This window comes from Ambystoma mexicanum, chromosome 2q (assembly GCF_040938575.1).
Source record: "Ambystoma mexicanum isolate Mex_15411 chromosome 2q, UKY_AmexF1_1, whole genome shotgun sequence".
NCBI lineage: Eukaryota > Metazoa > Chordata > Amphibia > Caudata > Ambystomatidae > Ambystoma > Ambystoma mexicanum.
In genome coordinates, this window is record NC_090924.1 from 307,451,402 (window position 1) to 307,478,067 (window position 26,666).

The 26,666-nt window shown below is 46.2% G+C and overlaps 1 protein-coding gene across 1 annotated transcript in view; it reads right to left on the bottom strand.

The window, feature by feature from the left end:
* The window catches only part of LOC138569360 (otoancorin-like), a 209,496-nt gene that overhangs the window by 35,509 nt on the left and 147,321 nt on the right, over positions 1-26,666 (bottom strand). Inside the window, exons 24-28 of the mRNA XM_069647277.1 lie at positions 25,796-25,986; positions 17,618-17,708; positions 9,693-9,807; positions 7,695-7,882; positions 2,963-3,109 (exon numbers count right to left, since the gene is read on the bottom strand). Coding sequence (XP_069503378.1) covers positions 2,963-3,109; positions 7,695-7,882; positions 9,693-9,807; positions 17,618-17,708; positions 25,796-25,986 — 732 coding nt within the window. The remainder of the gene's footprint in view (positions 1-2,962; positions 3,110-7,694; positions 7,883-9,692; positions 9,808-17,617; positions 17,709-25,795; positions 25,987-26,666) is intronic.

A 26,666-nucleotide genomic window follows, 5' to 3' on the forward strand; every position in this document is an offset into this window, starting at 1 on the left:
AACTCCCTTCTATAGTACTGAATGTCCCGGCACACAATCGTAAAGCATTGGGCTGGGGAGGTCAAAATGGAGCCTCATCACTTAGTCATAATTTAATTCTTTTTTCCTTTTACCTTTGTCTTTTTTTCCGATTCCTGCACACAGCTTCTTGAGGAACAGTTATTTCCGGAGATGTTTCTTGTATCGCTTCCAACAGATGAACTAATGAGCCTTCAGGTATCAATGACTCATTAGCTGCGTGTCTGAACTCCTCCAAAACAGATTCAGATAGGGGTGTATCGTCTAAATCTACATAATAATAAGATGGACTGAAGTCTTCCTCCACTCGTCACGGCGCCTGATTAATCGCTGCGCCATTTGTTTTTTCATTTATCGACATGGGAGGATTATTCATAGGTATTGACCCTTTGATCACCTTCTGGAGCTCGCCAACGCTTTTCTCTTGTCTTACAACTTCCCCCTTCAGATCGTTTATTGCTTCCAATATTGTTTCATTTAATACCGTCTTTAACCCAACCAAGGCTGATTCGGTATTGCTCGCTGCTTTGGACAACCCCAACAGTGAAACCGATTGGTCCTGGACTTCTGTGTTTAACATCTCAAATACGTTAACTAATGATGTTAATACAATGTTCAAAGTGGAGAGAGTGGCGGTTGATTCTGCTGTATTAGCTTGTTGTGGCTCCATTTCCATCGATTCTGCTGTTGGTGACGGTCCAGAATGTAGCAAGAGAGCTTTTATGGAGTTCAAGGCTTTAGTAGATGTTGTTTTCGCCCGTTGAAAAGAGGATTTATGGAAGCCCGGACTTAGGCTGGATGAATAAACCAAAGAGCTCCTTTCTAGAACATCTTTTTGTATAGTTGTGCTAGCATTAATGTTGTCGGCTGCTTCAAAAAGGTCGGCATCATTCCAGGGATGTCATTTAGGGGCTGCCAGGGGTCGCAACTGCTACCCCTAAGATCCTCCTTGCTACCCCTGTGGTCTCCCTTGCTACCCCTAAAAAAATAAGAAGTTTTTTTTTTTTTAATGCAAGCAGGGTCCTGTCTGGGATGTGGCCAGCAGCATGTGGCTCTCTGATTCTGGAGTGGCTTGATTTCTTGTTCAGGCCTCTTAAAAAAAATCTAAAAAAGGTCAGCGGCTCCACAAGTCTAACTCTTTCAGCAGTGACCCTAAATAAGAAAGAATGGAAATACCAAATCATTTCTCTTTCTGGAATGCTATACAATAATTGCTAGACTCATTAAAGTTTTATTTCAGGCACACTTTACGGGGTGAACCGCTGATTTAGTCTATTCTTAAACACCTCAACTCGGTCTTTCATCCTTCTGAGGTCGATAAATCAGTACCAACACTGGTTGGGTGATATTGTATGTATATTTGTTCTATATACAGTGCTGAAGTGTAAGTGCTATATAATAACACATCATTGTCATTTGGTCATTTGGCCATGGACGTCTGCTAGCATTCACAGTAATCTGGTAATATGGGCCTATACACACTGATCTTAATGATACATATGGCGATCCATTCTTGTATGAAATCTACATCACATTATTGTGAAATCTTAACCATATTTTTCAAGTGTACTTAGGAACAATGCTGTGATGCTACTTCCTGTTTTGTGAAGGGGTGAATGGTCGTGTTCCATTGCTTCCCGTGATATCACTTCGGCGTGGGGTCAAATGGCATCACTTCCTGTGATATCATCAGAGGTCAAGGGTCGTGTGATGTCACCTCCGCCACCCCTGGCATTTTGGTGAAATGAAGTCCATGCATCACCCAGATTCCAGAACTTTCATGCATGGAAGCATTCATTAATTTGTTTCTGTATATTTACAGCCATCAACTTGTATTCCAGGCCACTTAGCAACGTAGCCCTTAGTTGAAGGGTAGAGTTAGTTGGCGTTTGGGGAAGTGATCGTTCTGCCAAATCCCGGACCATGATTAATGTATGTTGATATACGTTTGTGTAGACTTGCGCCGTGGTAACTATTAACGGCACATTACTCTCGACTCTTCCGTCTTGAATATGATTTTCTTGAGCTGGTTTCTCTGCGGACCTAAAAACAGAGTCCATCCCCGGTGCTTCACATGACCTTTTGACATTTTGCACGTCTAAATTTTACACCTAAGGGACACAATTGGTTTAGAGTCACCAAGTGCGTGTAAACTGATTAGGCAGAAGGAGCGAGGCTGCGAGCGGGTCTCCAGTCAGCCGTGCTGCCTGGAGCCAGGTCAGGGAGGAGTGGTTTATTTTTAACTACTGTCGGCTTGACCAAAAAGAGTCTTACTTTGAGCTGTGCAAGAGGGGGGAATTGTCATTTACACAGAGTGAAAGTAGAAGGCTTAGCACAAGTACACCTCTTTCCGGCTCCGACCCACTTTGACGCACTGCTGACCACACGCAGCTGCCACACTCTGCACCACGCTCTCCACCACGCTCTGCGGGGCAAATTTGATTTTAAGGTTTCACAGGGTAAACACTGTGAGAATACTGCTGCCTCCACTGCCGACCACGCTCAGCTGGCACACTAGACGCTTAGTACTATCCTGGCACACCTTGCTATGTCTACTATCCCTTCCCCTGTGCCTTAAAACGCTTGTTTTTTATTGCCAGTTTAGTTGTGTGCACTTTATTCATGCACTTTCGCTTGAATTCGATCTATTACATATGCATTTTTATGTTTATGTTAATTTGTGCATGGGGTAGTGTGTGGGAGGTTGTTGGGAGGTAAGGGGGTGAAGGGCTGTGGCTGTGGGCTAGAGGGGGGTCTTGAGGGGCATTTAAAAATAAAAAAAAATCGGTGAAAAACATATCCGGCAAAAGTGCACGAATAAAGTGCACACCATTAAACTGAAAACAAAAAACCAATGTAGAACCCTCTGTGCAAGTAGACTCTTCCACTTGTACTCCACTGTTCCTTGCACGCATTAGGCATGTCCACATTAAAAGCCACTTACTAGATTGTTAGGCGGCCCCGCACTTAATAAACTTCCCATGGTATCCGGCGAGGAGATGTTCCATTTCTTGATATCACTCGGATTGCACTCGAAAATGATGGCTCCCAGGCTGGACAGCAGGCTTTCAGGATACCCGTCAGGATAAAGCTGGGGGCAGATTCAAATCAACAGTTAGCATCCAGGGCATTGATAAAATACACACACACACACCCCACCCCCACACCCCGCAACAAAGGCAGCCGATTCCAGAACACTTGCTGACTCAGACAAGCTTTTGTTAGGATACGTGAAGTGTAGGAGCACGTTTATTGCAGTGACTTGGACCTGGAAGGCAAAACAACTTTCTCCCTCCCTCCCCTAGCATAAGTAGTATGTGTTGGTCACTCAGTATGAGTGTAAGTGAGCATTAAGGGAAGGTGATTATGGTCTTTAAATCACCAGTTTCCTTACCCACAGTGTAAAGCAATGTTCTCCAAGTCCGTTTTTTTTCAAGAGCCAGACCAGGTTTTCAGGCTAACCACTTACAATGTAAATACCTCCCATTAGGATTCAGTGCTATGGATATGCTGAAAACAAGGAGTGCATTTGTCTCGTAAGAACCGGACTTGAAGACTCAAGTAAAGCGTAAAGTGTGCAATAGCCAACAGTTTAAAGAAAACCATATCCCTAATTGCCAACCAATGCAGTTCCCAAAGTCCTAGGACAGAAGACGGCAAACTCTGGCTCTCCAGGTGTTTTGGACTGCAACTACCAGAAGCCATGTACAAGACAGTTAATTGTGATGGAGCATGGGACTCAAAGTTGTCATAGTCCAAAACATCTGTCCTAAGATCCTATGTAAACATCTGTCTGAATAACCATATAGCACCACAGGGTCATGGAAATGGCAGAGGGGCGCTATATATAATCCCACATAATTTAACATACTAATCATTCAGCCATATCTTTTCATTCTTTCATTCATTCATTCATTCATACTCATTCATTTTCGTCATTTGCATAGCGCCTTTCACCATGGGTGTGGTCCCAACGTGCTGTAGGTTGAAGGCCCTTGGAAGGATCGAAGTTCAGAGTATGGAAAAATAGGAGGTGTTAAAATGCATTTGTGCATGAAGCAGTTAGAGGTTACGAGGGATGACAAAGTCCTGGCTAGCTACTCATGTCTATTGGCACATGGCTGGGCGGAGTGAGGTATGCTAGGGTGTGTATGCAAGAGGATAGATATCATATGTGTAGCTACAGTTCGAATTTGTTGTTGTCAAAGTTAGCTGCATTGTTATGGCAGAGGTGTTCTGCAAAGTGTTTTTTCGATTAATGTGTGGCAGTAGGTGTGTGCGGAAGTGAGGCAGCGCATTCGGCTAAGATCTGAACGGGCAGAGTGCAAAAGGAATACATATGTTAGTCATACATTATACATTGCCCACCACCTGAACCCCATGTAGGTGCAAAACACTGCATAACCTCAACATCCATACAAATATATTGCCCACCCTCAGTGTTCATCCTGGAGTGAATACACTGTCCCAACCCGGGTCCGTCCAAGTGCAATACATTGCCCACCCTCAAATACATAAAATATGATACATTGCCCCGCTCCAAACAATCTAAATGCCTCTCATTGTCCACCCCCCAAATCCATCCCAGTGCAGCTCATTGCCTACACTCAAGGGGGGTTCAAGTGCGATGTGTTGCCCACCCTCAAAGCCATTTAAGTGCAATACCTGGCCCACTCTCAGACTTCTTCCAAGTTAGAAATCCTGAATGCCCCCTTACTCCTCCGGGCACCCTACCCTGGCTATTCTGATAGACGGGGGAACAGTAGCTCAGGGGGAGAGAATGAGCGAAAGGGCGGGAGTCGGTCTCAGGTGATAAAAAGCGGCAAAGCAGAGTAGCGGAATGGAAACGTCGGGAGCGTGGGGACAGGCGGGGTGCCTACTGCTATCCCATGTGTGTGGGTGGTGCGGGTGTCAGGTTGCGGGAGGGAAGAGCCAGGTTTTGAGGGCATTCCTGCACAGAGGTGGTCCTCTGTGAAACGGAGGGAGAGTGGGAGAGAGTTCCAGATGGTAGGTGCTAGGACGGAGAAGGAGGAGCCTCCTAGTATGGAGAACCTGAAAAGCGGGACTACCAGGAGGTGTGCTGAACCTGATCTGAGGGATCGGTTAGGGAGGTAGCATGTACGTTTATTTTGGAGGAATTCAGAGCCTTTCGTGTGGAGGGCACGATGGATAAAGCACATAGCTTTGAAAGTGGCCCATTGACTGATGGGCAGCCAGTGGAGCACCTCGAGTGCAGGGGAAATGTGATGACTAGGAGAGAGTACAAGAAGGAGTCTCGCTGCAGAGTATTGGATCCGTTGAAGCTTTCTGAGTTTAAAGGCAGGGGCACCTAGATAGAGGGATTTGGAGTAGTTTAGGTGAGAGAGGATGACATCCATGATTGCAGAGATTCTGTGAGGGTATTAGAGATAGGGAAAGATCTGCTTGAGAATGTGCAGGTGATAGTGGCAAGATCTGCAGATGGCATTAATGTGGCGAGAGAGGGGCAGGTCCGAGGGAATGGTGCAGTCCAGGTTTTTAACTGAGGAATATGCAGATAGTGGGGGTCCTAAGGAAGACGGCCAAGGGGTAGTTTGGGAAAGGAGAGATGATTTACCGTAAATCAGGATTTCGGTTTTGCAGGATTGAGGAGGAAGTGGTTGTTCATTATCCAGTGGTCAATGTCTGTGAGGCAGGAGGCAAGGTCTGGGAGGGGTGATGTTAGGCATTTGGCAATCTTGAAAATAATCTGTGTGTCGTCAGCGTAGTTGTAGCAGGTGAGATTTTAGGAGCGGATGAGAGCGGGGTTGGGGAAAGGTAGAGGTGGAAGTGGAGGGGGAGAGGGATGTTCCTTGAGGGACTCCGCGAGGGACTGGCCGTGGGTCAGAGGAGAAAGGGTGGAGGATGGTGATTTAGGAGCGGTTGGTGAGGAAAAAAGAGATCCATCTAAGGGCAGAGTCCCTGATGCCTAGGGAGAAGAGTCTGTTTGTGAGACTGCTGTGGTTCATGATGTCAAAAGCTGCTGAGAGGTTAAAGAGGATGTGTGCCGTGCAGACTTCAGAGTCTGATGTTTTTTCTAGGTCATCCCAGATTGAGACAAAGGAGGTTTTGGTTCCATGGAGGGGTCTGAAGCCTGACTGGGAAGGGTCCAGAAGGCCATGGGATTCTGCAAAGAGGCTGAGCTGGGAGAATGCTGTGCGATCTAGGAGTTTGGCTGTGAGGCGATTGTTGGAGATGGGTTGGTAATTGGAGGGGGCGAGGGGGTCAAAAGAGGGCTTTTTGAATAAAGGATTGAATTAAAGGTTTGTAAGCTTCTGGGAAATCCCAAAAATCAGTGAGTGGTTGATTATAGATCTGGTGAGGCTGCCTGCGCAGATGGAAGAGAGAATGTTCTTAAGGAGAGTAGGGGGGCAAGGGTCTCTAGGAGATCCTGAGGGGCTGCTGTTTGAGAGAAGCCTCAGGAATTCGGGGTGGGAGATGGCAGAGAAGGAGCTGGACAGGTTGTGTGTTGGGGATGGTGGCAAGGAGGGTGACGAGGGGAATGCGAGAGGGGGGAAAGTTGCTAGTTTAGTGCTGATAGTGAGGTTCCTTTCAATGGCTATGTTATATTAGTGGTCTGACAGGGCATCACAAAGTGCTTGTGTGACAGGTGCAGGGGGCATTGAGCAGAGAGGAGTCTAGAATTCTGAGATAATCTTGCAGGAGTTCCATTCAGAAAGATTATTTGGCTTTCCTGATTTCTATCCTGTAGGCCCTGATCTGTCTAGCAAGGTTGGCTTTGATCTGGGGGGAAGGGTTGGCCCGCCATTGGCATTCCAGGCGGTGGTTGAGGGTTTTGAGGGATTTGATGGAGGGGCTGAACCAACTGGGAGAAGGACCTATATGGTGGGAGTTGTATCTGGATGGTTTGAGGGGGTAGAGACTGATGAGTCGAAGTAGACGGGGGAGGGGGTTTCTTCTTGGAGGGGGTGTGAGGGAAAGGTGGAGAGAAGGAAGGAGATAAAATCCCAGGAGATAATTTCCTTGTTCCAAAGGGGAATCTGGGAGGAGGATGCGGGCGGGGGTTGGTGGGGTAAGGTGTCAGGAGTGAAAAAAGAATGGCAGAGTGATCAGTCTAGAATAGGGGACCAGTGAGCGTGTCGGAGATCAGATTGATGTAGTTGAAAACTGCATCCAGGCTGTGACCACGAATGTGGGTGGGCCCTGATATGAGTTGGGTTAAGTTGAAGGCATCCAGGTTGCCAATGAGATGACGGGCCATGGGGTTAGAGGGGATGTTGAACCAGATGTTCAGGTCACCAAGTAGTGTAAGCGTGGGTTGAGAGATCATAATCGCCGCCATGGAGTCGCTAAGAGAATTTGTGAAAATTCTGTTATAGCCCAGGGGTCTGTAAAGGAGGAGGAAACTGTTGGTGAGAGCGAGGATGGCAGTTTGACTTCTATGGATTCACAGTTGTCGCTGCAGGATTGTTTCTCAGAGTGTAGGGTTGTGAGGTTAGGTTTGTGGTGGATGGCTATTGCCCCTACTCTGCTGGATCTGTTGTGCACAATCACGGAGTAACCAGGGGGAATGCTTCATGTTCAGCAGGAAGGACGTCGTCAGAGAACCAGGTTTCGGTAAATAATGAATGTGAAGTTGCCTCTTGCGCCTTATGACCTTTCCCACGTGTGCAGTGTGAATTTAATGCATAACTTACTTTGTCCAGCCTTCCTTTCAGCACTCTCAGTTGTTCATCTGAGAAGGCCAGTCCCCCGAGGAAAGCCAAGTTATTCACCAGAGTTTGGTCATCTATGCAGGCGTTTAACTCATCTGCGGTGTAGTGTATAGGCAGGAGAACGTTGTTCACATTGTCTGCAGTGATCTGCATGTTATCAGGACACACCGCTGCACGTGGGGAAGAGACAGACAGCGTCACAACACATTTAAACATGGGCATCATGGCCTCTGATCTAATTATCCATCATATGTGATAAAAATACTGGGTAATAATAAACATCCTTTTGTTCGCTACCCACAGATTGACTACAGGTACTAGGAAAGTCAGTACCCAATGCCAAGCTTTACCAAGGCCCTATTTAGGAATCACTGAAAAACTAATTATATTTAATGCGCCTGCGAGATTTCAGACAATAAAGAGCTCTACCGAATGACTCACATAAGGCATTATCGCCTGTTTCCAGGATAGTCCCAACTAGCACACACAAATGACTGCTTCCCATTGACTATGTGAATACCCAGTGCTTCTGTTGGTGACCTGATTTTGGGGTGTGAAGTCTCATGCCGCTTGTTGGCTGAGTGGTGTGTAGAATATCACGAGGAATTTAGATGTTCTTTACGCAGGACGGTGGGTGACTTTGCATCTGTCCTACTCGCCGTAACATTTAGACCATGGGTCATCAACCTTTGGCTCTCCAGATGTTTTGGATTACAACTCTAATCAGCCATAGGATGCACATCAAATGGTGATGGATCATGGGAGTTGTAGTCCAAATCCTACGGGGAGCCACAGGTTGCAGACCCCTCATTTAAATGGTCTGTTCTTGAAATCATATGTGCTGACCAAGAAGCAGAGGGAAGTGCAGTTTCGTGATTTTTGCCAAGAGTGCTAAGATTGATTCACTGAGCTCCTGAGCACTGAAGATGCTACTAACTGGTGGCAAGTGATCTCTCTCTTCATAGGGGTATTTCTTAGTGCCATTGCTTGGTTCGTGCATGAGAATGCCCGTGCTAGGCACAAGCTTCAAACGTAGCATCACTAACAAATGTCTTGTCGTTGGAGAATGTAAAAGGCAAGGGTGCTACACTGTATCACGTGTCAGAAACGTTTGAACTATTTTACAGCTATCCATAAACAGTGCGAAGAGGACTACTCTTTCTACAGTTCTCCATATGTTTTTAGTACTCTCCAACTCTAGAATAACCCTACTGTTCACAATCACAGGCAGGGGCGGATGGACCTCTGGAGCCTCCCTGGCTCGCTTCTGCATCATTGCCCTATTTAGTGTGTTTACCTACCTTATTTCTACATTTTCTTGTGGGAAGGGGGTTGGTCTTGCTCACAGTGTGTAATATGGGGCAACTTTGAAGAGCATGTCAAAATACTTTCCTTTAGAGTTAGCGCAAACTAGACTAGGGTACAGTCACCAAAAACAGGATGTGCTACGATGGAACTGTAATGAGTTTCAGCTCTGCTCGAAATCCCCTCCAGTTATATCTTCAAAAGTGAACACCAAAGTAAGAAGGGAGTTTACTTGACTTTGGTACTGCCTGAATTCAATACCACCTAAGTCATGCTAGGTTTCCTTTAAAGAGACATTGATGTTGTGTGTCCAGGCTGTGCTCTTAAGTGGTTTCAAATAATCTAACCCTATGGAGGATAGCACAGGAGCAACCCACTGGTTTTGGAAGCAAGGCAATGCACAGCAACAGAAGTTTGAATCCTGGATCCGCTCTTAGAAACCGAACTCAGGTATGGTATTAGGTGTGTTATAAAAAACAATAAGTGAATAAAATAAATAAATTAACTGTGTCCAACAGTGGGCTAAATCTGTTAAAACGATTTTAAAATCAGTCAAACTATATTATAATATGTGTAGTGAGAGGGACAACCGAGTCCTCTCTCATCATCCAGATTTGCCTTTTATAATAGTCTTGAAATACCCACTTGTGATTACCTGTCTCAGACCATACTTACCAGCAGTGCTTCTGGACAATTGTGGAGGGACGAGGGCCTTTATGATCCTGGTTACCTGGCTTTTTGGCACAGCTGAGCTCTGAGTGGTATTTCTCAAAAAGGCGATCCAAGAATCCTGAAGAAGAGAAGACAAGGAAGCTTGTGGGTGGGTTGCCGAAAGTGCTTGGGTGACAGTATTCTTTGGGTTTCAAGATGGCGGTATTCATCAACTAATCCAGGGGATGTGCAATGTGCTTAATCTGCTTTCTTCCCCCGGACAATGCAGAATGTCGGGGAATGTGACCTAAACAATGCCCAATCGATTTGATGATATATGGTGCTAAAAATGATTTTGATTGAGAAATGTTTGAAACCCAAAAGTGATTTTTCATTTCCTTTTTTAAAGTACACCAATAAATATATATGGTCCACTTGCTTTACTATTCAAATGAAAACTATTTTAAAAAGGGCAGAAGGTCACATAGCTACATGGAAAGGTCGAAGAAGAGTCAGCAAGTTAAAAGGGAGGTGATGGGGGTTACCCCTGTTAAAGCCTCGAAATAAAAAGCATGACTAATGGGAAGGGAACCTAATAGAAAGTAATGCAGGAAGACAGCAGAGGAACAAGCACTTCAACGATCATAAAAACGAATGAAAAGCAACAATGTATACAAACAATGTATACAAACAATGTGGAGCTCTTTTAAAAAGAGCTCATCATGTAGTGGCGGGGAACAGTTACATAAGCACTGCAATGTAAACGGCTCCCCACTGCCAAATTCTGCTCATTTGCACAGCGAAGTGCAAAGGTGCAGGGCAAAAGGCGGCATACAAGCATGCACTTTTGCACTCCGCCATGCAAATGAAGTAAACGCTAATTCTCATTTAAGCATTGGCAGGCAGTGTTTACAATGGATTCCTGTGGAGTCTGCTTGCTTTTGGCTGGTGCATAAAGCCGGCGCACCCAATGTGGATCTCCAGCAATCGCACCCATATAAAAATGCTTGGAGTAGTTGTATGGCAGAGAAGAAGGATTGATAGCGTAAAATGCAGGAGTAGGGGGAAGTTTGTGGTTCTTTTTGTTGTTCAAGGAACCAGTACCCTAATACACCACAAACTCTTCAAAAAATTAAAATATAGGGTACAACCTGTTGTATAGAAGACCTCGTCTGTTCCATACAAATTGAGGAAAATGGGGTGCACCGTTAATTGAAAGTGTAAAAGCCCTACGCAGGACTTTAACGCTTTCAATTAACGGTGTGCATGGCCGAAAATTAGCCCCCGCGTATTTCCAACTTTAACTTCCAAGATTAATTTTTCAACTTTGGTGTTCAAACTGAGGTTCTACTTCAGCCTTTTACAAGCAGAAGTTGCGAAAACAAATTGTATAGACATATTGAGATTGGTGGCATTGCGCAGGTAGAACTATTCCAAGGTTGGATGTCAGAAGATTGAATCGACATTTTGCATGTCCTGAAAAGTGGGCAAAGTGCTCGATGTTCCCTTTTTGACAAACTGATCCCTAACCACAGCCCCTTGTGCATTTCTTCTGCCTTTATTCCCCTGTGTTTCCCTATTTGTACACTAACTTTTCCATACCAACCAGGAAAGCTAGCCTTTCCACAAGCTCCCGAGCAGTGGGACATAAAGGGACTCTGAGCCCCCCTTTCGTCTACCCCAATCTGCTAGCCAGACACTGCCCCTGCAAGAGGAGCCTGGAAAGAGCACCCGATCCGAGTTTGGTGCTGAAGGAGACGTGGATGGCTGAGATAGCCGTGTGTAAAATCTAGGCGGAAGAGAGGGAGAACCCGCCCGTGGAGGAGACATAGACAGTAATACGAAGAGCCCCGGCAGTGAGATGTGGGCCTCATGAGGCCTGGTGGGAAGCAGCACTCAGCCTCCCACCCTGGCCCCCGGTGCAGCCCTGGGCCCCTGCGACTGGACAGTGCCACCACGGTGGTCCGCCAGCGGAGATGGAGCAGGAAATCTGCTGCGGGGGACTTTACACAGCACACTCAGCCGGGCTGAGGGAAGCGGGCTTCATGAAGAGCCTGAGAAGCCCGGGCTGACTCCCCCCCAGATCACAGGTGAATAGAAGTGGTGGCAAGGGAGGTGCAGTCTGAGTGGGGGGGACCCTGTGGAGCCCAACGGACAACACACTCTACACTCTATGACCCTCAATCTTCCAGCATAAAGGCGCAGAGATGTGGGGATTGGGGGAGGCGCCAGAGACACTGATAGGAGTCAGGAGCTGGAGGGGGACACGTGCTGAGAACCCCATACCTGCAGGCGCAAAACGGAGGAAGGCCACCACTGGACCCCTAGAGTGGGGAAACAGAACACCTGGCTACAATAAGGGCGTCAGATTGAGAAGGAGTATACAGTTCTGGCGCCCACAATGACTGTGTGAGGAGGGTATACAGGCTTGAGAGAGGGACCATACCCTGTGACAAGCATAGAGGAGGCCGCGGAGTGTGTGTTTTTTGGTGGAATAGCATACCTGGAGACCCCCTGCTGAAAGACCGATTGGACCGGGGCTCCGCAGGAAATCCTAGGGACCCGGGGGAACAGTTTTGGTGGAGCACCCCCATGGCACTTTCTCATACGTGGCGAGTTTCTTCTGGGACAGAGAGGCCCTGTGCCCCACTAAAGGGAAAAGCGACGTTGGGGACAAGGACAAGTGAGACCAGCGCAAGGCGTAAGTGGTGAGGTGAGGGCCCCCTTAGCTGGAAAAGTGGCATGGGTCCGCCTTACCACAACCCCCACAGGGACTGCCACAGGAGAGTTTGGGCTGATAAGAAGGGGAGATCGCCCGTGGCGCTGGAGGTAGGGGACACGAGGTGCCATACCGAAGACCCCTGAGAGGGATTCACAGAGGCACGTGGACTCAGCTGAGGGGGACTGGTGACAGAAAGAAGAGAGGGGTCCTGCTCCGTCCTCCTTGGACCTAGCTCGTCCGCCCAATTGGAGTGCAGTGAGCGTTGACCCTTAGCAGAGTTGAGCAGCACCAACACTGAGCAACTGACCAGGAAAGAGCGGGACGGGCAGGTCATTGAAGGGGCTACAGAGAATACTGGGAGTCCGAAGATAAATGAGCTGGAGAACTGCCCTTAAGAGGTTCCAGTATAAAAATCCTCAGTGACCGGTACACCCAAGACCTTGCCCTCCCAGGACAGTGAGTTGGAGGCAGACTCAGTGTCCACCAAGAAGGACATTGCCGCACTGATGGAGGAAATCAGGGGAATGCGCTCAGCACTGGTCCTCAGGTTAGATAACATGAACAAGAGAATGGACTCCATCGATGAGAGGGTTCAATGCCTGGAGAACAACCAAACCTCGCTTGATACCTTGGAGACACAGATGGATATGAGATTCTCGGAACTGGAAAAGAGAGAGACCAAAGTGAAATTAAAAATGGACGACTTTGAAAACAGGGAATGAAGGAACAACCTCCATTTCTTTGGGTTCCTGGAAAGAGAGGGAGAAACCAAGGGAGATATCAAGAGGTCGATCATGGAGTTACTAAGAAACTTGTTTGGCTCTAATGCGATTGATGAGTCCACGATTGACCAAGCGCACCGAGCAGGGGTTAGAGTGAGGGGACCAAGGACAGTGTTAGCGAGGTCCCACTACTTCCCTGAAAAGGTGAAGATACTGGAGAAGGTGAGGAAGATGGGTCCAGTGACCTATGGGCCCGTAAAGATAGCAATCTACGAGGACCTGTTGGCTCCATGTGATAACATCCCCACAAAAATATCGCCATACAAGAATGCCGCCATATTTTTGCAGCAATATTACCCCATGGGACCTGCGGGGGACACCCCTGCAAGCCCCATATATTTTTAAAGGGAGCGGGGGACACCCCCACAACCCCTGCACCCATTTACCCTAAAAATGATCCCCACTAATAATATCGCCTATGGCCGTTCCCAACGACTATATACATTCCGATATTATTGGTGGGGATAATATTACCTGATACCGACCCGTTGGCCTTCGCGTTGGCTAGGAGAAAGCAATGTAGGTCCTCTGACAAAATGGCTCACTGACAAGGGTGTGAGATACCGATGGGGCTTCCCCTTCTCAATATCTTTTGAGCACAAGGGTTACTCGCACAGACTAACAACAGAAGATGACGTTCAAAGAGCAATCACCAAACTTATGGGGGACTCCCAACCCCTGCCACAGGGTCCTGGCAAAGCGATGGGAGGATCATGCAGCAGCAGCCAGTTGAAAGATAGACAGAAGATTATGAGGACACAGACGTTTTAAAAACGTAACACTCCCCCGGGAGAAAGGGGAAAATCAATGTATACCACGCTGAAGATCATTTCGGAGGTTATTGTCATGTTGGGGAGGAGTGGTGGGGACCATGGGGCAGTATGTTGAGGGGTGGAGAGGAGGAGTGGTGAGAAGGAGGGGAGGGAGGTGACTTGAGGTATTCGGAGATGGAGGGGCTTAGGGAAAAGTGCTTAATTGATAGCTGGTCCTGGGTTCGGGAGGACCGCTGGTGATTTGATCCCATCTAAGGTGATGAATTTGGGCGGGGTTGGATGCCGAGAGCGGGGGTGGTCAGGGTTTTGGTGGAGTTGGGTTTGTTATGCAAAGTTCTGAGTGCAGGGTTTAAAAGTTTATTAAATGTTCCATGGGTTCCGGGGTCGGGGCTCATCGAGGGTAATGTCTCAGGGGAGGGGAGAGGTCATGTGGTGTTCTGACAGCAGAGTAATGTCTGGATCATGTGAAATGAGTATTGGCTCCTTCAATGCACGAGGTCTCAATTCACCAAGTAAGAGATCAATTGTGCTCCGTGAATTTAAGCTGGCAAAATTAGATTGGATGTGTCTTCAGGAAACACATTGGCCCAGGGGCAAAGAGCCCCGACTACGATCCTGAGAGGTGGGGGTTGGGGAGTGTGATCATGGCTTCTGATGTGGGCAAAAGGCAGGGGGTGGCGATCCTGATCTCAGCCCGACTGGGATTTGTTGTGGAATGGGTTCTAGCCGATCCCAATAGGGGATATGTGTTTGTAAGGGGTTTATGGTGCAACACTCAACTCACATTGGGCTCTGTGTACGCTCCCAATGTGGTGCTTGAGGACTCCTGGGAGGGGCGACAGGATAAACTGATTGAGTTTGCAGAGGGTCAGTTGATGGTTGGAGGTGACTTCAATATGGTGCTAGACCCGATGAGGGACTGCAAGAGAATGGGGGAGGGACCGGCTGTGAGAACAAGGTCGGCGGAATCGGCACATTTGAAACAAGTAAGCAATGTTTTGGGTCTGGTTGATTCCCTCTCGCCCCCCCTGGAAGGTGATAGCCTGTACACCTTTTATTCAGCGGTGCACAATTCATTCTCACGCACTGACCTGATTCTGGTGGACGCAACCCTGAAAGCGCAGGTTTTGGAATCTCAGGTCACCCCAATCCCATGATCTGATCATGATAAGGTTAGAATCACGGTTGACATGGGGCGGGGAGGAGACCCCACAGGGATTTGGAGGTGTACTAAAAGATAGGGAGGTGCAACAGGAACTGCTTGTGGGAATTAAGGAATATTGTTCCTTCAACGACACCAGAGAGGACGGAATTTAGTCTGTGTTGGAGGGCTTCAAGGCAACCATCCGGGGGATGCTGATCAGGATAGGCTTCAAAAAGAAAAAAGAGAGGGGGAAGAAGGAAAGCATTTTATGCCACTGGATAGCACAAATAAAGCCTGGGGGCCCAGGGAAAATATATTTCCCTGCCAGAAGAAAAGGAGCTCTGGCGTTAAAAAACACAGTTGAAGACCATTATGACCCAGGACATGGAAAGGAAGCTTCTATTCCTGAAACAGAAATATCATGAGAGGGGGACAAAGAAGACAAGATTTGGCATTGAGATTGAGGGAGGAGAGGAAGCAAAGAACAGTTGGGGCTATAAAGTCCAGGGAGGGTGGGTTCGTCTTCGACCATAAGGGCATTGGAAAGGAATTTGCAAAGTACTACAGCAACGTCTATGCGTCGGAATGGATGGGGGAGTAGACACAAATAGATACTTTCCTCAGCGGTCTACCCATTACAGGGCTTCCCCAGGATACAATGGAGAACTCTGAGCGCCCCACAATTGTTGAGGATGTTTACTGCCCATTAAGGGTATGAAGGAAGGGACGGCCCCCGGGGCAGGACGGTTTTACGATTACGTTTTATTAGCTATTAAGGTCTCTGTTGGCCCCATCCTTAGTGAAGTGTACAACGCATGTCTGCAGGGGGAGGCACTGCCCTCGACAATGTTGTTGGCGATGATAGTAGCAATTCCTAAAGAAGGGAAAGGTCCGTATATGTGCGTCTCATACAGACACATCTCCCTCCTTAACAGTGACGTAAAGATTCTGGCCAAAGTCCTAGGAACGAGACTAGAGGGGGGAATGCCGAAACTGGTACATGGAGAACAGGTGGGTTTCATTAGAAGAAGACAGGGTTCTGACAACATATGAAAGACTATAAATTTGATTCATGGTGCACAGGAGGGAGACCTGGATTTTTACCTGGTATCGCTAGACTCTGAGAAGCCCTTTGACAGAGTCGAATGGCCCTTCAAGATGAAGGTCCTGAAGAAGATGGAGTTCGGGCCGTACTTCCTGAGATGGGTAGCAGAACTTTATAACAAGCCCAGAGCTAGAGTCAGTGTCAATCGGGGACTCTCTGAGGTTTTCACGCTGAAACAGAGGAACAAGACAGGGGTGTCCCCTCTCTCCGTTACTTTGTGCCTTGATGATGGAGCCGCTGGCGATTGCAATCCATTCCAATGGGCAGATCAAGGGCATAGGTGGTGGGGAGAATGAGTGCAAGCTTTTGCTTTTCGCGGACGACATACTGGGATACCTCACCGACATCCAGCATTTCCTCCCAGCGCTTATAACACAGATCGTGGAACATGGTAACCTCTCACTGCTAAAGATTAATGTAGAGAAGTCATGCTTTATGCCGATACTTAAGCACAGTCCCCTTCTCGATTCTAAGAAGCGAAACCAGGGCATGAAAGTGAACGACAAGGGCATACGGTACCTGGGTATTCAGGTAATTAGGGACCTAGAGGAGATGGTATCAGCAAATTATGATCCCTTTCATACACGGCTTACAGCAGATCTTAAAAGGTGGGACCCCCTTATACTAACTTGGTCCGGACGGATGACATCTATTAAGATGAATGTACTCCCCTGATTGCTATTTTTGTTCATAGCCAGCCCAAGACAGCTCACAGAAAGGCTCTTTTTAGAAGTCACAGGAGAACTCTGTAGATTTATCTGGGATAATAAAACACTGAGGATGAAAATGGCAACACTGACACCACTGAGGGATAGTAGGGGTTTTGGGTTCCCCGATGTGCGACTGTATTACAAAGCGGCACAGCTGAGGGTGATGCTCAAGCTCATGAGGGACGATTTGGGGACCTATTGGACCTATTTGGAAGATTTGGTAGCTCACCCGTTGAAGGTCAGGGATTACTTTTGGGCCCCATCGTGTGCCATCCCGGAACATGTCAGGTCCCACCCCACCTTGGGGGTGTTATGGCCCATCTGCCGTGACAATGAGGGTAACCACAGTTTTTCAATATGGCCCTCCCTGAAGTCATCAGTGTCGAGCTCCCCCATTTCACTTCAGGTGCCAGAGGCTTGCTTGCTCAGAGAAATGGTCAGAAGGGGGGCCTGGAAAGGGTGGGATAAATGATTAAGGACTGGGTTTTCACCAAGAATGTCTATTACTATGTGGTTGGAATTTGAAAAATTGTTATGTCTTGTTCCCTTAACCAATGTCAATAAAAACAAAAGTTTAAAAAAAAAAGTCATCACACTAGAGTCATGAAACTTGGATTCGCAAATTTGTTTTCAAGAATCTGACTGCAAGCCCTATTACAGTTTTGCATTCTGACAAACCCAAATGAAAGCGATGCAAGTTCAATATTGTGTACCTTTGGGCATTGCTTAATTGTAGCATCGCTGAGTGAACTGATTAGACCACCCAGACTCTCAAGTGTAGACGGCGTCCACATTGAAGGAGATCTGGAAAGAAGGAGATACATCAATTAGCAGACAGCCTAATCATGGACTTCATCCTGCAAGATGTCACTAAACAAGGTGAGGACGTCTCAGTTTCAGGGACATTTCCTGGTGACCGCCCGCATACTGCTAATGCTGTGTCCGCTACCTGTGTATGTCCTTGTCAAAGCTCACATACATGAATACAGTATTTCGTAACGCATCATTACCACTCTGAGATGCTGTGTGGCATTACCTCCTAAGATTATCCCCAAGGTTACGGCAAGGAATATTGAAAACCTTGGTAGGGTGATATTCCCCACCCCTAGAGAGAAAGAAAATGTTTGCTGCTTCCAGAGACTACCAAGCAACTCCCACATCCCCAGCTGGTGGTGGTTACTACTCATTATCCTAGAACGGGCCCAGATTGGCTGATAGGATATACAAAGTAGCATTCCCCAACTTTCACTACAAGTGGGCTAAAGTGTACCCACTGTATATTGTAAGGATATTGCAAGTCACTGAAGAGATTTTTTTGAGCATGTAAATCTCTGAGGCTGATGGCTGAGTGCCTTTACAAGATCACAGAAATCGGCAGTGCCCAGAGTATGCTTTTTACACACAGGGGGATTATGTACCTTGTAATACATGGCTGAGTGCAATACCTGTGCAAAGCATATCCATAATTGTCTTGGCTTTTGACATTACGACTGTTCATTAAAGAGAACATGAAATCACCAATGCTGTGTACTCAGTTGTCACAGTTGGATTATGACCTCACCATGTCTGCCGCTTGAGCCAGCACAGAGCAGAGTTCCAGCTGTACCACAACACTTCAACCACAGCACTTAATTAAAACCACGACAAGCTTTTTAAATTCCTTTCTTTTAACATAGCTTTCTATGACACTTTACAGCCATTCATTGATAAGGTACTGTTTATGACAGTGGGCCTCGTTAGGAGTTTGGAGGTAGCCATTAATAAGGGCATGGCTGCCTCCAAACTCGGGTCATTCCGACCTTGGAGGGCCCGGTATTTCCCCATTCAGGGAACCCGGACCATCCCCATTCCCATTGAGCCCCTATGGGGCTCAATGGGAATGGGGAGGGAGCTAACAACGGGCCCGTTACTAACAGGCCCGTTGTAAGCTCCCTGGTCCCCTCGCAGGACCCGCAAAGGATGTCTGGTCTGACCAGACATCCAGAGCGGGGTCCCGCGAGGGAACCTCGTAATAGGGCGGTATGGGTTTAACGGCACCGGCTTCTTTAACGGCGCCGTTAAACCCATACCGCCAGCGTCCTAATGGGCCCAGTATGTTTTTTGTGCAATGTTGGAGTTAAACACATATGCCAATTTCAAGGCACAAAACATAGATAGATTCATTTTATAAGAAGTTGCTTATTTTATTTTAAATCCTATAGATTCTTCCTGATTATATTTATCAGCAGCTGGAAGATCTTTTACATCAGATTAAGCAAGAGGCCAGGTATTAAAGTGGATGAAACTCTGTTTCCATGTTTTATAAGAAATAAAACACTCTATACCCTGTACCATGCATAAGAGCAGGGGACAAGTCCTCATAAAAAATTAGGGGACTCATTAACATACCAATCGAATGTGGTGTCACAAGAAATTAGCATAACATGGTGCACTCTGAATAAGTGGGGGGACTTCAGAAACAAGTGGGGGGACTGCGTCCACCCGCGTGTGCCCTCGACTTGAGCCCTGCATAAAAGCAATATTGCAAGTCACCTTTGACCTCAGTGATCTTACTTATATCCTATATGCAATACATGGTTATTTCTTTACATCCCCAAATCAATGCTATCCTTGTCTTTTTACCCCTTGTTACATTTTCAGTGGTTTATTTTCTCCTTTTGTTATTTTTCTCTCAGTGTCTGCCTCTCCTTGTAGCACAGTGTCCTTACCTTATCTAATTCCATTGCAGTTTTCTTTCTGAATCTCACTTTTCTCTACTTTTCCTCTCACTCCTTCTGCTGCTCATTTCTTGCTCTAATCACATGTTTGCATTGTGTTACTCTTGTTGGTCTCTTTCCCTTCCTTTTTCTGTTATATCTTTTCCAATTCATGTATTTCCCTCCCAGCTGTCCCTTTTTTCTTGATGGTTCCTGTTCTGGATTTTTTCTTTGATTTTGCTTGGAGCTGCTGTTTAGTTTTTCATATATTTTTGATATTTACTTTTAATGTATTCTTCCTTGTGTGTATGTGTTATTTTGGTAAACTTTTCCAGAGCTGCAATGTAATTTACATTTCACATGCATGCATATGCTTTATAATTCCTGAATTGTTAATAATAATAAAACCTCCAAACTGTTGTTTTGGAATTATCTCTTCACTTTATAATGAAGTTTGGATTGTTTTTGCAAGGCGTCAGTCATCAAGCTATCCAGCCAACGCTGCTTCATTCATTGTGAGTGTGACGTCCTTTTGCATCATTTTCTAAGATTGCTTCAGAAATTTGACTTTGTCTCCAGGTTGAAATAAAAGCTCATGACTATTAAATGATGCCAAAATGCTTTGTTCTTCTTCGTCAACAAAGCTAAGCATTTAGCTTGTTTCTGACTTTCTTGTACAATCTCCTAATATGGCACGTAATCTTCTGTTGCTTGTTTATGAAAAGTGCATTTCTTGTGTGGTGAGTTGGGTTGCCAGTAACTTGGAAATAGCTTCAAAATAATTCCTCCATACTCAATGACAAAGATACAGTTCTGCTCTAGGACTCTGCTGTTGGTGGTGACCCTCAATTTTAGTAATAGGTTAATCAAGAAATAACTACTAAATCAAAGCAAATCCAATCAAACGTTTCCGGGAATCCGCCCCATCATCAGATCAAGCAGCAAAACATACATTATTGCATGCAAACTTGATATATTTTGAAACAAAATTCAACAACTCTGAAATGCACAAACAACAAATCAACAAATAATGCCATTAGCTTATTCTGTTGTAAAATCCTATTTGGCTCATGACTCGTGCTCAACCTCCAAACAGAACCAGATTATCTGCAAACTGGACCTACCCTTTTTAATAAGAATCCGCATCATGGAAAGGGCCTGGAAGAAACTTCTCCTAAACAGACCCTGGGTGTGACAAATAGTTTAGTGAAGATTTGTCGCAACCGGGACAATGGGACAGGCTTTTGGTGCAGAGGAATCCTGGCGGACGTGTGGCAGGCTTCCGGCTCTCATGGAATTAGTCTTTGTTCAATCAGGAGCAGTGGCTCTTGTGACACATAGTGTGTTGTTTCGTTGGGTTGGTCTAGTTAATCAGGTCCTTCTCAAAGATTCCTCGAGTACGTCCATGTTTGTTCAGCCAATCAGAGGCCACAAATCTCATAAAGGAAGTTGATCCCCTTATTGGTTCTATGTGACAGACTTGCATGCAAACGTTTGCCAGAGAGGGGCGATTTTGCTTCCTGACTTCTAAAAGGCTTTCACTAAGGCTGGCGTTATTTACTATTCTAAACTCCAGTCCTAGAATATTTGTAGACAGAGTTTGATTTTAGGTGAAATGTTGCATGGCAACATTTTCACTGGATATCCTTAAAAAAGGCCTCACTACACTTCCCGTGTTAGAGGTAATTCATGACACCAGAGTTAGCTCACTGTGGGAAAGGCAGCTCTCACCAGAATTTCAACTGCCACTAAAACACCAAATTAATTCAATGACAAGATTTTCAGATGCCTTTCTTTTGAACTAATTTTAATAGCTTAACATGTTTGCTCTATTCGATTTTATGGGGTTTTTATATGGTGCCAACATACCAGAGGGCCTCAGGGAGCTTACAGAAACAAACCACAAAGAACACAGAATAAGAGACATCAAGTGGGTATCACAATACACCAGTCAGCTCCTCTATCAAAGAGACACGTTTTGAAACTCCTTTTGAACAGTGCTGCTGATGGAATAGATCTGAGCAAGAGCGGGAGAGCATTCCAAGCAGTGGGGGCCCATGAAGCAAAGCTGGACCTGCACTTTCCTTCAGGAAGATGCGCGGTTGAGCCAAGAGGGCATCTTTATTTCAGAGCTGGGTGCGCCTAATAGGTGCCCTCTTGATTCGTGAGCAGAGATATGAAGGAGCATCACCAGGCAAACATTTGTATACTATGCTGGATGCCTTGAGTAGTATTCTCTGATTGACCGGGAGCCAGTGCAGTTTCCGACAAGCCATAGACACATGAGCCCATCGGTTCACACCACAAACCGCACAAACTGTTAAATTTAGGATGCCTTGTCGCTTTAAATATTTGTCTGAGTTGTACCAACTAAAAGGCTATTACAGTAATCCAATTTTGTATTTATGGTAGCTGCTGCAATCAGGGCCCTGTTGTTTTCAGAGAGGTAGGGGTGTATATGCCATAGCAAATGTGTCATGTAGGAACAGGAGGAACTTAAATGAGAGGAAGGAAGGAAGGAAGGAAGGAAGGAAGGAAGGAAGGAAGGAAGGAAGGAAGGAAGGAAGGAAGGAAGGAAGGAAGGAAGGAAGGAAGGAAGGAAGGAAGGAAGGAAGGAAGGAAGGAAGGAAGGAAGGAAGGAAGGAAGGAAGGAGGAAGGAGGAAGGAAGGAAGGAAGGCTTTGTAATATGCTTGCATCCACCTTTTGTGATGATACTGTGATCAAAGAAGCTGCAACCTGATGAAAGATGATGGACTGCTCAGGCTACACAAAGGTAGGTTTATTACTAGTTATAGTTCCAATTGTGTGTACTTATTAAATGCCAGTGAAATAGCTCAGCGGGTTGCGCACTCGCTGCTGCTATCTGTGTGTGATCTGCAGGTTTGCATCCGGGCAAGGCCAACTCAGCCTTTCATCCCTACACGGTCGATAAATGAGTACCAACTATCGGTTGTGTGATAATTGTATGTAAATATGCTCAATGGATAGCTCTTTGGCGAAAGTGCTATATAAATAAAAAATCATCACCATTAAAATGACATGAGGGCAGCACCCATCTGACCATCTACACCGTTCCAGCTCTCACACCAACTCTCAAACATAGACCGTTCACTGTTTTATAGTTACGCATCCACAAGATATCACAGGCATTCCATGAAGCAGCATGCATGCAGAACGGACAAGTCCACCACCGCACGCTGTCACTCTGTACATACTGAAAGCTCAAAGAATAGAAAAGGGACTTGAGGGACGGCACTGCACGAAACAATCACACTGCACCCAGACAAACACGAAACCCGGTGTGCATCACAAAACCCCAATGACAAAACAGAGTCATTCTGACCTGGAACGTAAACACACTCATGGGAACCAACCACCACAATCTCTCCCACGATTTCCAGCGGCCAATTGCAATCAGAAAAAGAAACATAAAAGAAGTGATACGAAAAGGGAAAGGTAACTATCAAACACATAATTAGCAGCGCCAAACCAAAGTGAAATCCAGCACCATCCACTTCCATAGCCCTGCATGACGTACACAACCTGTACCACAACCACACCAGACGGGAAGCATTCGGGCCATCCAACAGAGATGATCAACACACAGCCATCCCCACTCCGCAAAGAGGAGAATTCACTGTGCTTAGAGACCAACCACATCTGTTGCATGACAGGCCCCAGAAACCCTGAGTCAAAGGCACAACAAATTCAAATGACCTCAATTCAAACAGAAGAACATGGCACCATGCCACTTCCCACAACTGACATGATCAAAATACTGACCCCATTTCCCCATGTTCTTCACCCGAATTAGCCATTCCAAATATCTGGAAATCCCCTGGGCATAATGCCCAATACATGAAATACAAGCCTGCATGGTTGGTCAAGAACAATTTTATTGCCTTATGTATTCTTCCTTCACAACGACCCACCCACCCACCACGCACAGTGCACATGCCTTGTTCTGATTTTGTCATAATCGGTATCCAGTGATATAATTTCTGAAAATAACATTGAGGATGACTCGATGTTTTTTTTTTTTTATTTACCATCCTACACTTTTCCCAAATATTCTAGGACTGGAGTTTGTTTATATAATTGCACCAGATATAAAATATGTTGGGAAGGGTGATTAGTGCCTTTTAAAAAAGAAATGTGCCTCCCTCAATGTCTCTTCTAGCGATTAAATCACATGCAACTATCATAGTCAATCAATTGAAACTTGATTCCTTGTTGGCTGAATACGATTCCGCTGCTGATTATTGCTGAACCTTCACTGTTACTTCAACAAAAGCACATAAAACAAACAGGTGCACCCCACCCTTCCACACCCTTACAGGCACTAGATGCCCCCAAATGCTCACCCCAGCTGGACAGCCCCATGATCTCCCTGCTTCCTAACATGCCATGACATGGTGCACAGCAGGTGCACAGCTCATCAGAGCAGGCACACTTATAACCACTCGCTGAAACAATGGAGATGATGACAGTGAAACTCAGCGCATGGTGAGATTCCCACTGAGAGGGCAGCCATGTTGTGTGCACCAACTTCTATACCATGTGCACATACAAGGGCCAAGTGACAGCGTGGGAAAAGCTCTGGCTCCACTAGCTCTGACCCCCAACATGGCAGTAGGGCTGGGTGATATGGACCAAAAGTCATATCTCGATATTATTGGGCTGAATGCCGATATACGATATATGAATATCAATATTGTTTATGTGGGTTAAATGCTCAGTTGTAAGCCGACAACTACATGTCAGATGTCACAAACACCTCTATTTATAAGACATCGATCAAAATAAAGTACAAATACAGGGTTTCTCTTCCTGTTTGAGAATACACACAACTGTGTAAATAACAAAATGTAAATAAAGAATTGTCGTATATGTAATAATGTATATATACCAGTATATATCTCAATGTTAACGATATTATCTCATCCTATATCGATTTTGAAAATATATTGATATATCTCCAAAATGCGATATATCGCCCAGCCCTACTGGCAGCCCACCATTACACCACCAGCAATATCCAGACTGCAGCTCCTCACGTGGCCCATAGACGCTGGTGGTCGCTCCCCACCAGCGAGGCTCATCCTCCAAGCACAGAGCCATGCCTCCGGCAAGTAATATGCGCTTGCTCTATGCTGCAGCCCAGTGCTGACATATCTCCAGCACCACTCCAGATCTGAGGGGTCCCAAAAACAAGGGATTTTGTATTTGATGCCCCCAGAGCTGCAGGCGATCCCAGCTAAATCGATCACTGTTCCCAGTTAATATGTGCTGCATTAATGACCCCACAGCAAAACGAGAAAACTATACCTGAGGTTTTCTTGACAGGCTGACCCGGAAGGTTAATGCTGCTTACTGCACCTCGATACCCCCCCCAGCTTCTGCCTCCACTCACACAGTCGCAGGCATGCACCCCTCACCAAACGGCAATGGGCAAGATCCTCTGGGTTTATAATGTCTCTGAAAAACTCCTCAAAAAAGGAGCAATGCACCACTACTCCCAGCTATCTCCACAACCTAGAAGCCCTTTACTTACATAGGTGGATGGTTAGTTTGTTGGGGTAGTGGGTGTTCCAAAATATGTTGCTGTCCCCGGTCCCACACCAGAGCACTTAGAATCCGCTGCTTTCCCTTTTCCCAGTTACCTCTTGACCAGTGTGCGAACATTAGGTGCAGCCTGACCGAAGACACTGGGGCCTTCAGGTTACACACAGGAGTGTCTATTAGTAGCTCAGGTTTCTTGGACATATCATTTGACATGATGGAAACACCCAGTGGACCATCAGCACCTTGCCAGGTCTAACACAAACTAACATGGAACCTTCACCCAGCTCTGGCCCCAGCGTTCTATTCCAATATTCGATGCCCAACCTTCCACATGACATCAGAGGCATTGCAAGCAGCAGGATTCATGAGGTCCAGGCAAGGACACGGCAACAGAAATGTAGCGCTCTGTGCTGAATACGTTTCGGGGCAGTTCTAAAAAGCATAACTGAGGTACCATGTATTGCATGCTCAGCTAGAAAGAAGCCCTCTCCAATTAGGTGGCACTTCCCGGCGCAGGATACTCTCTTCCTGCTTGCATGTTGCTGCCATAGGAAATGCAATTAGTCAAGAAAGTAGCCATTTTGGAATGAGTTCAAGGAGAAAAGAACACATTAAAGGTTGACACTGACCCGAATTGTGTGTTGCCGGAGGAGAGGGCTTTCTGTATGGCGCTTTCTTGATCCGCTGTAAAGGATTTGCATGTCTTTAACTGCGGCAGCACATTCTGGGCGGAGTCCTGAATGTAGGCGCTGTCGAGGCCGCACGCCAATCCACCAAGCATGCGAGCGTTTTGCACTGAAACATTTGTCCCAGAGATGTTCTTGATTGGGGAACAAGAGAAGGAGAAAGGGTTATGTTTTTAGCTGTGGTAAAGTGATGGCTCCACTCCTCGCGGGCCCAATATATAGCAAGAGCTCCAAAAAGAGTAAATGTGTCCTCTCCGGAGTGACAGTGTTAGTGTTTATGGATGAGTGGGCAAAAGTGCGCGTCACGTGTTTGGTTAGAATAAACACCCATCGTTTAGAAGTGGTACAAGCGTGGGTTACTGAAGGTTAAGGGCATGCATGTCACAATGCACAGGTTTAAGGGATCGGGAACCAGAGGAAGATGAGGTGGGAGGGATGGGAGAGGCAGGCCTATCTGTATTATCTTCAAAATAAACTTCTGTTGTCATTTTCCTGACTTTATTTTTAATTTATTTTATTTATTTGCATTTTTAAAGCACTCACACAGCCCATGGGCATCGAGGCGCTGTTACAGGAATATGTCTCTTAGTTGCGTATTTATAAGGCGCTTAATACCCAGAGGTTTCTAAGTGCGGACCCGGGGATCGAGCCTGTGTTGCTTCGTGTCGTCTTGTTTACAAGGCGAGCACATTGCCCCTGAGCTATCCTCCTGGGACTTCTGCATGTTATTGAATGCAACAATGTTGTAAAGGTGGTGCCCCCACCCTGCTGTTGGTATAAAGCTAAGGGGCAGCCTTAACATTGCTCAGTGACT